The sequence below is a fragment of the Dioscorea cayenensis genome, chromosome 3 (assembly GCF_009730915.1).
Source record: "Dioscorea cayenensis subsp. rotundata cultivar TDr96_F1 chromosome 3, TDr96_F1_v2_PseudoChromosome.rev07_lg8_w22 25.fasta, whole genome shotgun sequence".
Classification (NCBI taxonomy): Eukaryota; Viridiplantae; Streptophyta; class Magnoliopsida; order Dioscoreales; family Dioscoreaceae; genus Dioscorea; species Dioscorea cayenensis.
In genome coordinates, this window is record NC_052473.1 from 2,250,356 (window position 1) to 2,265,640 (window position 15,285).

A 15,285-nucleotide genomic window follows, 5' to 3' on the forward strand; every position below is an offset into this window, starting at 1 on the left:
GCAGTTGTTGTTTTCTCATATATATATATATAAGGATGAATCGGCTGTGTATGTTCATAGATTTTAAATCTACGAACGTTGTTATCAACCATTGGATCGAAGCAACCGTTGGATTTCGATCAAACGGTCTTGCACTGTTTCATAAATAATATTACTGTGCTTATGACTAGAAAAATGAGATGTACAGTAATTTGATCTAAACTGTTCAACCAATTTGTGTACAATATTTAAAAAAACTGAACCGTCCAACCCTATTTCTACTACACCAAACCAACAGCAAACTTTTTAAAAACAAAAACCTAAACTATTCAACCCAACTAACCCTAATTATCTCTCGACAATAGTCAACCCAACTAATCCTAATTATCTTTCACTGTAGCACCATAATCAGCACTTTACTTAACTGCAGACGCTTTACGAATGTCCGTAGCTGATGTTCTATATATATATATATATATATATTATTTATTTATTCATTTATTAAAAAGAAAAAAAAGAAAAAAGAAAAAAGAGAAAGGTTATACTTCCACTTCACTTGCCTTCACTTCAATAAAAAGGGAACCAAAGTCCCCACTCAAAACCCATCTCCACTGCTTAGTGCTTCCTTTGAAGCAATTCCGATTCCCTCTCATTCCCAGACTGTAGCGTTGGTATATGAGGACGAGGAGGTGGAACAGGGATAGCAGCCAAGCTGGGTAAGGCCGGGGAGCTGCTGGGCATCTTGGATTGCATCAATGAAGTCACTGCCGCCATCGGCGCCGCCGCCAGTTGGGCTGGAGTCATGAACGACTCCGCTTATCGCGTTGAGACTGCTCCGCGTCTCGCTCAGTGGCGTGTTGATGCCTTTTCCTCTTCCTCTTATCGCAAGTCCGATCCCATTCCGCATCGGCCTCTGGAACTGGTTTTAATCTTTATCTTTTTCTTTTTGTTTCGTCTTTTTTCAAGGATTTTTGTGGGGTTGTGGGAGTTGGTGAAGAAAAGATATGAAAGTTGGGATTTTTACATTGGTGGTGGTGTTTTTGGATTTGATTTTTGATTGTGTAATTCTTTTGGGATTTCAATCAAGGGTTTTGGGTTTTTTTCCCCTGAGAGTAGGTGAAAAAAGAGATGAAGAATTTGGAATTTGGGTGCTTGGGTTTTTATGATTTTCTTTTATCAGGAAAGTTTTGATTTTTATTTTTTTTACTGTTTGTTGGTTTATCATTTGTTGGAAATTGCCAAGATATGGTAAGAAAGTTTTGATTTTGGGAGTAATGGAGTAACTATTTTAATCTCTGTGTAGGTTTCACATCTGTGAAATTTTCTTACTTTAGTTTGGGTTTTTGTTGTTCATGTTCAGAGATATTTTTGAATTGTTCTCTTCGTTTTTGATTTCTTTGATTCTTTTGCTTTGGTTCTGTTGATTTGTTCATGATGAAAATCGGAGTTCCCATCATGCTTTTCTGAGGTAGCAGTAAAATATAAGGATTTTATGCAATTTATATATATTGATATATATATTGTGCTTTGGGTTGTTGGATTTTCATATCTTCTCAATGTTCATTTTCTTAGTTCAATCATGTGCATGGCTTCTTTCCATGTTCTTGGACTCAATTTGTTCTCGTTAATCCATGGGTTCTTTAAATGGACAGAATGGTTCTATATATCTGGTGAAACTATCAATTTATATAATTCTTCATTGAGTGAATGAACCAGAACTTCACTAGCTTTTACTTCAACATGTCTGGAATGCAAGTTTCTTAGCTATCTAACCTTGGATTAGTTAACTAATTGAATAAATGATTTGGTGTTTTCTGCTTGTGGATGCAAAGGCACTTGACAGTTGAGAGGAATAAGCATCTCTTAGTGAAGCTTTATCCAGAGGTTTCTAACCTGACAAGAGAACAGCCGCCCATCGCCTCCTTTGTGATCAAACTAGTTTCCACCTCCTCCCCGAATCGCAAAACAATTGTTCACCCAGGTTGCTTCTTCTTTGTCAATTATTTTAGACAAGTAAGCTTTAAATCTGTGCCTCTTGTTTGAATATTGATTGTTTATTTCTATTCTTGTGCAGTAATTTTTGACAAACAGCTCAAGAGCAACGATGACTTTGTGTGGGCAGTAGAAAACTTTTTTAGTGGTAGATTTATCGTTGATGTTGAGTTCCTCGATCTAAAGATAGCATCACCATCTGTAAGACATTCTAATCTTTCTTCTTGTTGTATACTCTATATATGAGTTATATTTATATGAATGACTTGCAGATACTGAGTTTTCACTGATCCTTGAACTTCTCAATGAACCAATTTTATCTCAGAAGCACATGATGGTTGCATGTATATAAAGAAGAATACAAAAATATAAAGAACCTGAGACTCTAATCCTGAATGACAAATCCTCATATATGCTTTTTTTTTTTCTCCTTTTCGATACTTGCAAGTAAGGTTGAGCACTTACCTTGGATTCCTTTCTTTCTTCATAAGCTTAATGTTAGATTTATGTACGGAAAATTTTCTTTTTTCCTCTCAGACAAAACATAAGGCAAACAGTTGGAGACCACCAATAGCCATTTCTCAAAAGTTGCTTGCTTGTTGAATGTATCATTAAATGTTTCTCTTTTCCATCGTCTTTGGACGAATGTTCTTATAATTAAATACTTCGAACTTGCTATATTCCTTTGTAAGATTAGATTTAGTTTTCCATCAAGAATTTCTTAAAGAGTTTCCGCTCTTACTCTCATTGTCTTCAAGACGAGATTGAAATTTATGCTCTGAATTACTGATTAAAGCTGTTAAACGGACATATGAGAAACTAATTTGGGGTTAGCTAATCAATAATTCCACTTGATCGTGACATGTGATCAATCCAAAGTATTTTTCTCATTCTCTGATATAATACCATAACAGCATATTATGTCCTACATTCTCTGCTTCAGAACCCAAGACTGCTTCTAATTCTTCAAACAATGGGTGCTAAAGTGTGTTCCAATGTGCAGGGAGGTGAACCATCTTCCATTTGGAATAGCTACAACATCGAGAAACAATCGGCTGCTACTGCACTTACCTGCTTCAGCCGAATGCTTTCCGAGGGCATCCACACCGATATCATCATCAACGCCACCGATGGCAGCATCGGTGCTCATCGGGCAGTCCTTGCGACGAGATCCCCTGTTTTCCAGAGCATGTTCTCCCACAACCTCAAAGAAAAAGAGCTCTCTGCTGTGAATATCTCTGACATGTCCTTCGAAGCCTGTCAAGCTTTCCTCAACTACATCTACGGTGACTTCAAAGCCGATGAATTCCTAACTCATCGTCTTGCCCTCTTACGTGCTGCAGACAAGTACGATATCTCCGACCTCAAGGAGGCTTGCCACGAGAGCCTTTCAGAGGACATCGATACAAAGAATGTACTTGAGAGGCTCCAGACCGCGCATCTTTACCGGCTGCCGAGGCTGAAGAGCAGCTGCATGAGGTACTTGGTCAGCTTCAGCAAGATTTACGAAATTCACGATGATTTCAATGCTTTCCTCCAAACTGCTGACAGAGAACTCATAGCTGAGATCTTTCAGGAGGTTCTCGCCGCCTGGAAAACTTAATACAAAGTTCGAATGTGTGTGTTTGTGTCTGTGTTTGTGTGAGAGTTGTGTTGGTTGTTGCTGAAAATCATTGTACAGTATTTATTCGCCATTCTTTGGGTGAAGAAGAAGAAGAAGAAGAGTTTCATGGTTATTAATGTGAAATCTTCCGTTGTTTGCGGAGACTAGACATGAAGTTATCTGATGAAAAATGTTGGGTTTTGTTGTTTATGTAATCAAAAGCTTTTTGTTGTTGTTCATCTGAATAAATTGTTGTTGCTCAAAGGGTTTCAGTTCATCAGATTGAATATTATTATTTTTTTTTTTTAGTGTTGTGTTGTGTTTGGATTGAAGGAAAAATGATGAGCAGAAAAATAATGAAGAATGAAATGAACTCAGGGAACCAATGAAAATCAAATAATGATGAAAATAAGTCAAAATGAAGATCTCACATGTCTTGACATATAACAAACCAGGAAAAAAATTTAAAATGTTTATGATTTTATCAATATAATAGAAAGTTTGGTATTTTATTTTCCTTTGCATTTAAAAGTAAGGATAGTTTGAACTTTGAACAATAATTAATTCAAATCAAATAAAAAAATTTCGTTTAAGTTAAATTATATATATATATATATATATTTAGCATTAAGCTCAAACTTAAATGCTTAAATGTGCAATTATTAAACTAAAGCTTATATTTGAGGGAAAATAGTGAAATAACAACCAACCCTCTTTTTTTTTTTTTTTTATTTATTAATTTTACTAACCACACTCTTAAGTAACTCTGGATATTTTAATTTGATCAAAGCTATATTTAAATATTGTTTAACCATTTTTTATTGGAAAAAAATCTCCTTTATAATCCATATTGTATGGTATTTAGAAATATAATTGATTTCAACAAAGAAATCATAGTTTTTTTTTAAAATATGAATATGTAATTGTTTTTTTTTAATAAAGATAGAGAGTATTCCACATTTTGTATATTTATGTACAATATAATTAAAATACATACATACATACATATATATATATATATATATATTATAAAGAACATTTTTAAAAATAGTAAATTTTTTTAAGGAAATGGTGAAATGTCATTTAGATGTAAATTGGCACATCAGCTCTAAAACAAAATATATATAATATCTAATTTGGAGACAAAATCAAAATGTTTTTACTTGAAGACCAAAACTAAACATTAAACTCACTACAAGCAACAAGTAGTTTTAAACTTTAGTCCAGAGACTAATTATGGTTTTTCATTCTTGAATTAAAGCTTTGCAAGTGAGTAAAAACTTAATCCAAAATGTTATTAATATTTCTGATTCCCTGTCAATCAAGGCCATGCACAACGTAGATGACCATGCAAAGGTGGCAAACTTTCCTCCTTTTTATATCCACTGCTATATATTATACAAAATACAGCCACCATTGATGGACTTCAAGCTCTCTTTAATGTCATCATTGGTGATTTCAAACCTCATAGAGAACATTGATGATGAGAACGCATGCTTAGTATTTGCAATACTCTTGTTGTTTTAAAATATATATATATATATATATATATTGGCAAAACGTCATCTATGACCATCCTTAGAGTTATTGTTATATAACGATATTTGATAATAGCTATTAGATTGTCATCTAATGACAATTACTTATAAAAGAAACTGTGCAGAGTTACTATTATCTATTGTGTAGACTATTGTTCGGCACCGTTTAACAATATATATAAATTGATAGTAGTAAATTTAACGGCTGGTGTAGAACATCTCTAAATTTGAAATTTAAAGTCGACATCTCTAAACAGCTTGCCCTTTATATATATATATATATATATACACCTTATTATTAATTAAATTTAATATAATTATAAGTACATTATTATTTTTTATATTAAACGTAGATATGACATGGAATTAAACTTTTAATTTTTGATTTGGAAGAAAAATAAAATATCAACTCACTTATTGCAATGGTTTATTATAAATAATTAATTAATAAGAAATGCTTGCAAATTTTTTAGAGGTGATATGAAATTGAATGTTAATTATATGTTGTAATTACTTAAATTAACAAGGACAATTAAAAGCATCGAAAGGACTTTTTAATTAAGGAATTGAAAGGCATCCAAGGACCAAGAATCAAAAGGCTTTTGTTTGATAGGATAGAGTTGTGTTTTTATTTGCAAGGTGATAAGAGTTTGCTTTAAGCTTGATTCTCCATTATGTTTCTTGCTTCCAAGTTATCTTAAATGAATGGTTCTTTTTTTTTATTTATTTTATTTTATTATTTTTAAGATGAAAAAGATGATCACTTTCAAGTTTCAACACATGCTATCATTTTTTGTTTTTTGGTAAAGCATGTTATCACATTTTAATAACACATCTCTGTCCTAACATTTCTAAGTTGCATATTTATTTATTTTTAAATATATATTTGTATAATTATCATATATTTATATCTGGCATGTGACATAATTTTCAAGATATTTAAATAAAAGACTAAAAAACTTTTACGCATGAAATTTGTCATTCATCAATCGATCAGTCCTATCCTTAAAGGACCAAGTCTTACTGGTAAGACTGCTTAGACTATATTTTTAGATACTCATAATTATATTTGCGGCTACCTAGATTTTAATTCTGTCACTTTTCGAAATGATATTTTGTACAACGTGATAGATGATGTCGCACCACATTATCTAAGGTTGAAACACTGGAAGGAACTGATTAACACTCAGGGCGATTGGCAAACCAATTGTAAATACGAAAAATCGGTTCAAATTAAAAGTGGTATTCCATCAATTGTCATATGTAATCCCGGACATGATTCAAGCTATAAAGCTTACTTAGAAAAGGATGATAATATCTCTTTACGTGGCTGAACCTTACGTAATGCGTAGTTTGAATCCATTTTCTATCCACTCTATTACTCCCTGGACACCCCTGCCGGTAACGGCTCGCATAATAATTGAAGTCCAATTCAACTACAATCTACAGAGGTCATTGGGATTACACAAGTGTTGATTGTTTTTCACCATTTGGATAGAACTGTAATTTTTGAGCGCTAATTTTCTTCATTTGTTGTCATGTAATGTGGTTTTTACAAAATTTTAGTATAATTTTTATTAATTTTATCATTCGCGTTATTGTTCATTTTGCTCGTCGGTTCAAGTGATATCATTGATGTCCAAATTTCAGCAAATATTCAATATAATTTGTATTAATTTAAATTATCTTTTTTTTTATTCAGATTATTACTTCATGGCCAACGTTTAGCACTCATTGTTGTATATTCTTTAATAGAAAAATATTAAAAAGAAAACAAAAATAAAAAATAAATGAATAAGTTGGAAAGACTAGATCACAATGAAAATAAAGCAAGAGTTTTTAATAATTTTTCTTTTATAATAATATACATATTTAATTTTCATGATCACATTCATTGAACAAACTAGAGGTGGGCACGGGCCGTCCGGCAACCCGGCCCGGCCCGTGCCCGGCCCGGAACCGGCCCGCCGGGTCACTGAACCGGCGGGCCGGTTCATCGACCCTGCAACCGCCCGTATTCTAGACGGGCCGGTTACGGGTTGAGCTTCTCAACCCGTGGTCGGCAGGGTTGGCCCGCCGGTCCAACCGCGGGCCAAGCTCATGTAAGAACCGGCAGGCTAACCCACGCCATGCTCCATGTAGAAATAAACATCGTGCAATACTGGTTTATTATTACTATTTAAGTAAATGACGTGTTGGTCATGGGATTTGAACCGACTGACTCTTAAACTTAGACAACAAAAACAAACCACTGAAACTACTCTTTTATTTTTGACATCTATTAGAAAAATTATATATAGATAGATGTAGGATATGGATCAAAAATATTTTACATATATATTTAATTTATAAAAAATTAAGAGACCATATAATAAATTAAAAAAACTATATAAATCAATATGTAAAAAATATCAAAAGTATCAAAAAAATAAATTTTTATAAATATTTTTCTTTAAAAATAATTATTTTGTTAATCTCTTTTGGCTCATAAGCACTAATTCCTACACATGCACTCTTAAATTCTCTTAAATAGGAGCCTTTTATTCATTTCATATATATATTAGATTATTTTGTTTCAATTTATAAAAATAAAAAAATTAAATTACAAAAAAATATTTTTTTAAATTATGTATATTAATTTATAAAAAATATATTAGTAAAAAAGGAACATCTTTGAATAATAGTTAACACCATATTATTTTTGATTAAGAACTTTTTCAACGACAACATGATGAGCACAATAATAATCCTATAGTTAAAAGACCAAATTGAAATCTAGAAGCAACCTAAACTATAATAAATAAATAAGTTGATGATAACTTTAATTTAAAAATAAGAATACTACTTAATATGTAATTTTTGTTGAACTTAAAAAAAGGTGTCTTAATAATTTAATTTGATAGATAAACAAATAAAAATGTAACTTATTTTATCCTTTTTGAAATTATTTTGATATTTCTTAAAAAAAATTTAGTTATTATAAATTATTTTAATTTTTTTGTTGTTTTGGAATTAAATTTTTTTAAAAAAATTTGCAACTTCTTTATATTTATTTATTGTTTATATTTAAACATGAAAGATATGTAGATCAATTGGTTAATGGGATAATTCCTATGGTGATGGTCCTCGTAAATAAAATATTATAATTTAATAATAAAATATTATTTAATATAATAAAAATGATAAAAACCCGCCGGGTCAAACGGGCCTGGCCCGGACCCGGCGGGTACTGTAATAAAACGGGCCGGGTCCGGTTCATTCTTTGAGTGAACCGGACCCGGCGGTTCTGCCGGGTCAACCCGGCCCGGCGGGCCTTTACTGTAGCACGGGCCGGTTCCGGGTCCGGTTTTCACCGAACCGGACCCGGCGGGCCCGGTTAACCGGCCCGTGCCCACCTCTAGAACAAACATTAAAAATAAATAAGTATGCATGCATACAGTATTGTTTCACTAAACATCTATTAAAAAAAATTCCTCTAGATTATTATTAACATAGTCTTTGCTTTCAACCCAAACATAGACATTGATTGATTTGATTGCTCATTTGAATAAATATTCTGATACCATAATAATAAAATTTTTATCAAATTAGGTGGGCACTTGGAAAGAATCAATTGAGAGAAATAATTGCCTTTCAATTCACCATTAAAACCTCTCTTTATCAATCAATGGCTATTCAAGGGTAATAGTTTTGGGTAGGTAACATATTGTTAATTTTTGTTTTTAAACCCCTAATTTTAATTTGTATTATTTTTTTTTTTTTAAATTTTAATTTATATTTAATGGAAAAACATACACATAATTCCGGTGAGAAATTAATAATCCGTAAACTAATTTAACATGTCAAATTGCATACGTGGACATAACAAGTCAAACACACAAGAGTTCAATTAAATAAAAAAATATACAAATAATGAATAAATAATCTTATTAAAATTTGGTTATTCACAAAAAAAAGTTTCTGAATTTTAGTATTTAACAAAAGTATTTTTTTTTAAATTCATAATTTTTATGTATTTTTGTCATAAAAGTAATTGACGCCTCTCAATTTTTACAATGGAAACACTTAATATTAAAGAAAAATATCATACACTAAAAAAAATAAATAATAATATATATTAAATAAATAAATAAATATATATATATATTATATAGTTATATGAAAACACGTAACGTTAAGTGAAAACTATACATTTTAAACAGGAAGAATAAGATAAATTAAGAGCTATATGAACCGAAAAAAATTAAAACTGTTTGGGACATTTACAAATTTGAGATGTTTTAAAATTTCGAACTTATAATTCATTTTTTTCAAAAAAAAATTGTTTAAAAAAAAATAATGTGTAACGTGTCAGTATGAGAGGTCACATGGTTGTTGTGTTGATATGTGATGTGAGCCATGATGTGACAAACTAGGGTACATATTATCAATTTTCACCAAATATGAACACAAATTAAATTAGAATAACCTAAATAATGCTTTAAAATAAAAAAACATACACGCCCAAGATAATTACTCTATTAATAAAAAAAACAAATTTAATTTATATTCCAAAACAACACACTGTAAATCTAAATTATTATTTTTTAAAATAAAAATATATAAAAATAAGTATAAATTAAACTCAAAATTAACAAGACTATAATGCAAAAAAAGGGGTAATCTTATGAATTATATTTTTGAAAAAAAAATCACAATATAATAAAAACAAATATCAAATTTTAAAAAAAATAATAAAAAAAAAACTTAAACTAGGGTTTTCCCTAAATCTCAAAAAACAATAAATTCAATTAAATAATTTCAAAATCATAAAGTGAATCAACAAACAGAAAAATCCCTAAAAAAAACAAAATTAGGGCACAGATCGCAACATAAGGGAAAAAAAAAAGAAAAAAATATATAATTCCCTCCAAATTACCCTAAAAAAATAAAATAAAAATTTTTCATCAAATAAACCAAAAAACAAACCAATCCAAAGATCAGATCTCAATCCCAGACCCACATTACAATCAAACCCCCCAAAAAAAAAGAAGAAGAAACCCTAAAATTAAAAATCAGAATCACAAACCTAAAGATCCAAAGAACACTCAGAACGGCGGTGGAGCACCGATGAAAGGCCTTTTGCCATCAAACCCATCACTTGGATGATCCATATGAAAAGTATCCTTGAGCTTGTGAAATCCATGGGCGAAGACGCCGAAACCGAAGATGAATCCGATCGCCAACACCACCAAGATCACCAGCAAGCAAAGGCAGCACGTTTTCGAAGGGCAGCACATCGTCGAAAGCTCTCAGAGATGAAGAAAACTCTAAATAAAAAGAAATCGAAGGGTTGAAGTGAAAATTTCACCAAAAAAAAGAGGACTTTTGGTGAAGATTCAGATGGAATGAGAGAAGAACAGAGAGAGAGAGAGAGAGAGAGTATATAAAGTATAGTGATGGAGAAGGGTATAATTGTAATTTTATGGGTGTTTTGGGGGTAATTAGGTAAAAGTGGTTGGGAAACGCGTTCTCTAATTTTGGGCATTAAATTTAGGGATTTTTTTTTTTTTATAATTATGCAGATATTTTTTTGCATTTATATATTTCCTTTATTTTTTTATGTTTTTGGTAAAAGATATGGTACATAATCAAATTTTAAGTTTATTGGAATTTTTTATTGATATATAAATAGAGAAATTTTTTAAAAATGATAAGTCTTGTTATATTAGTGTTTTGAAATATAGTATGACAATAAATATATAATTTAAATATATATATATATATATGAGATTTTTCAAATTTGTTGTTTTTTTGGTAAGCAATGTAGTGGTTGATAGATCTATTTGTTTGGGAGAAATATATATATATATATATTAAAAATTATAAGTGTAGACTTTGTTAATTTTTTTATTTCTAATATATCCGTGTAAATTTAAATTCCTATTTATATATCTAAATATTTAAAATTTATTATCTATTTTATATATGTACATTTTTCGTGTTTTTATTTTTTTTTATTTATACTATATATTGGTGTTTTGAATTAATTATGGCGATAAATATATAATTTAAATTAAATAATGTGAAATTAATGTATATATACAAGATATTTTTAAATTTATTTATTTATTTGGTGAACAACGTGATGGTTGATAGATCTGTTTGTTGGGAGAAAAATATATATATATATATATATATATTTAAATTTTAAAATTACATGTATAGACTGGTTAAATTTTTTTGTTTATAATATATCCTTGTAAATTTAAATTCCCATTTATATATCTAAATATTTAAAATTTATTGTCTATTTTATATATGTATATTTCTTGTTTTTATATTTTTTCTATATATTTTAAGGTATAATATTTTTTTTATAAACTGATCATAAAATTTAGCCTAAAATTTCGTGTGAGACATGCATGAGATTAATAAGAAGTCTACGTAAAAAGCTACTTTTTTCACATTGAAATTTTATTATGATATTTGTGTAATTTCTGACTTGCATAGGGGTATATATGTAAAAACTCTATCGGTTGTTATATCACGTGGATTAAGACATGCTTTTGCCGTGAAGAGTGGGTCAAGGGAAACGCGATTCACTTATTTTGGACCTTAAATTTATTATTTATAAAATAAATAATATATATATATATATCAGGTCTTAAGAGGCTGTTTTCTAACTAATTAATATAAATATTTTTTGGTGAAAAAAACTAAAAAATTTAAAAAAACCAAAACTAATATCTTATTTCCTTTTCTTTTTCTGTTAAAAAGCCTTTTATTATTTTTTATTTTAGAATCAAAATATAAAAAAATTAAATAAATTGATAAAATATAAGTTCTTCAATAATGAGAATGTATATAAATAACATTGAAGGTTTATAAGGTGCAGGGGCGGAGCGACAGGGGGGGCAAGGGGCGGCCGCCTCGCCGGGCAGGGGTCCGTGACCCCTCTGCTGCTCCTCCCGACGAGTTCCCTCGCCCTCTTCCTTCCAGCACGCCCTCACCCGCCCCTCCCCTCCGGCCTTCTCCTCCTCCCCTCCCGCCTTCTCTTGGCTCCGCCCTTCTTTTGAAGCTTTTTTAATATATATTTTTTTATTTTTTTATTTCTTTATCTTTATATATTAATATCTTTTTATATTTTCATTATATTATATTTTTTAATTTATTTTTTTAGTTAAATGATTTGATTTTTTTTCTCATTTATTTGATATTTGGTTAAGTTTGTTATTTTTAAAAATTTCTAGAATTTGTAAAAATATGTATGATTGATTAATGTTCATGATTTAGGGATTTGAGAAATATTAAAGCTTTGATTTAGTAATAAATATTTTTTCAAAAATTATAATTAATTTAAATAGGAGTTTAAATGAAAGTTATTATTTTTTAAAAATATTTAAATATCAGTCTATTTTGTAATTAATAAGATTTTCAATGTAAGTAATTTATAAAATTAAATTTTTTTAAAAAATATTTAAATGAATTTAGATAAATTATTAAATTATATATATCATGTAAATGAAAAATTTTTTAATTTAAAATATTATCTATATTTTTACAATTATAAATCAAAACAACATCAACTCAAGGATAAGATCAATGAAGTAATTACTTTACGCCCTTAATTTTTAAAATCCTCATCTTTAAATTTTTTTAATAATAATTTTACAAACTAAAATTTTAAAAGACTATTAATAATTACATGATACAAAAATATTTTTAATTTAATATTTAATCAATGTAATTTAATCTTAGTTAACATTTAAATTTTAAAAAAATACAGTAAGATATTAAATATTTTATTTAAATGCTTAATCAGTCATATCTTCTCTAACTAACTTTTCAAAATTCTATTATGATTGGTTTTTTCATGTATTTGTTTCTCTAAAATTAATATAACATTTATTTTTTAATTATAAATAAGAGCATTTGTAGTTTTTATATTGTTACAATGTTTTTTTTTGTTAGGTTTTATTTTATTGAGTTTTATTTACAAATTTTAAATATATACTTTTATAGTATGTGAAAACAATAAACAAACATCTTAAATAGATATTTATTAAAATAAAATCTAAATAAATTTAATTTTTATTAAATAAATTAGAAAATATATTCTGAAATTCCAAAGATAGACCTCTAATAAGCTCCCCAAGTCGAATTTATCAAATTTTGATATATTAATTAATTTTAACTATTTCTCTTAAATTTTACTTATTGTTATAAAAAAAATTAAATGTATTTTATAATATAAAATTTTTGTTAATTAATTATTTTAAAACTTGTAGTTCGCCCCCCCTCTATTTGATTTCTGGCTCCGCCCCTGATAAGGTGTACTAGATTTTCTTTTTCATTCATTTAAATTTAAATCAAGTGATGTAGTATATATATTGACACTAAGTGATAAATATGTTATTTACGATTAATAGTCAGGATATGCACTGATATAAAGTATATACTAAGGAACTCGATACCAATAGACTAAGACTTAATAGGTATATATATATATATATCCACTAAAAAATTTAAAAATATAATTACGTTCATTTTATTAGATAAAACAAAGATTCAGTTTTGTAAAAGTGAAAGAAGGCATTAAAAAAGTGAATGCAAAAGGAGAGAGGATATAGTGGAAAGATAGCTTATAAAAACTAAAAAGAGAAGTAGTGACGTGGCATTGGCGTCATATTAATAGAAAAAAAAGTAATAATAAAATTATTTTATATAATAATAATAATAATAATAAGGATCGACGTATCGTCTGACATGTTAAATTGCACAAAATTGCACAAATTGCATATGCATGTGTCAAGTGATATTCACCTTTCATATAATATATATTCCGGTTTTTATTTAAGGTTCATTACTAATTGATGTTATAATATATAAATTTATAAATATATCTAAAAAAACATGTATAGGGATGGCAATGGAGTGGGGCGGGGCGGGACACGCCTTTTACCATCCTCGCCCCGCCTCGATGGCTCTGTTCTCTTTTTTTTTTCCATAAACCGCTCGCCTCGCTCACAGTTACAAATAAATAACTAAAATTCCTAAAAATATTTTTAAAATATATTTTTTTATAAAACATATATTTATAAAAAACAAGTTCATAAAAAATTTATTGAATTTTTTAAAAAAAAAATTATTTACCCCTACACTATATAATATTTATAATAAGTTAAATTATTAACATGGCGGGATGAGGCATGAAAAAACCAAATCCGCCCCGCCCAAAGTTAAATCGGGTCTGAAATCATGGGTCGGTACGATTTTGCCATCCCTAAACATGTATTTATATTAAGCACAATACACAAATTAGGTAATTATTTATATTTTTTTTAAAAAAAATAGATAAATCACTATTTTGTTAAATTAATAGGAGCAATACATACAAGAGAGTATAAAAAATACAGTACAAAGTGACAAAGCAGAACTATCGTTTTCTAGACTATTTGAGTCATTTTTTGCTTAATGTGGTTGACTCTATTGATGAAAATTAGGAAAATGAAAGTTTTATAAAAAACTATAACCTTAAAAATATGAAACTATTGGTATTTAAAAAAAAAACACACACACAAATGTGTTTATAATGAATAAAATATAAATATTTGCATATAAATGAGCAAAATAGAAAATTTTGCACATATATATATATATATATATATATATTTTGCCAAGATCATAAATGTATGTATTATTTTTTTTAGAGAATTTAATAATAAGTCTCTTTCATCCCATCATTGTCCTAGGAGTATGAAAAATTTTTAAGCGAAATTATAATTTTAAAAAATATAAATTATAAATATATCTCAAACAAATATGTAATTGTGTTTATGTCAAGCAAAATACCAAAATAATAATGGATTTTTATTTAATAGAAGAAATCATGCCTTTTTCTTTTTGGCTAAAATTAATTGCCATGAATGACAAAGGCAAACATATTTTAATAATCTAAGTATAGTTAAATATTTATGATTAGATTTGATTAAATTTAGAATAATTTATATTTTCCAATTAGTCAAGCTTTCATGCTTGTAAGCCTAATCAAAGTCTATTAAATATAAAAGCAAACATATATATAATTTTGAAACTTTATTTTCTCAACAAAATCATTAATTCATGAACAATCATACTTTATATATTTATAACAAATTTAATAAAAATACACAATTATAAATATTAATGAAC

General features: G+C 28.5%; 2 protein-coding genes across 2 annotated transcripts; one reads left to right on the plus strand and one right to left on the minus strand.

Annotated features, from left to right (window-relative positions):
- The first annotated feature begins 529 nt into the window (after nucleotides 1-529).
- On the plus strand, nucleotides 530-3,838 carry LOC120256301 (BTB/POZ domain-containing protein At1g55760-like). The gene is given in 5 exon segments (XM_039264011.1): nucleotides 530-874; nucleotides 876-901; nucleotides 1,812-1,960; nucleotides 2,054-2,172; nucleotides 2,975-3,838. Coding segments are annotated over 5 exon segments (987 nt in total). The 5' UTR covers nucleotides 530-781; the 3' UTR covers nucleotides 3,575-3,838.
- Nucleotides 3,839-10,042: 6,204 nt separating this feature from the next.
- Nucleotides 10,043-10,510, minus strand: LOC120256493. Its single transcript, XM_039264173.1, has one exon. The coding sequence runs from the start codon at nucleotides 10,389-10,391 to the stop codon at nucleotides 10,200-10,202; it is 192 nt and encodes a 63-aa protein (XP_039120107.1). The 5' UTR covers nucleotides 10,392-10,510; the 3' UTR covers nucleotides 10,043-10,199.
- Nucleotides 10,511-15,285: the final 4,775 nt, after the last annotated feature.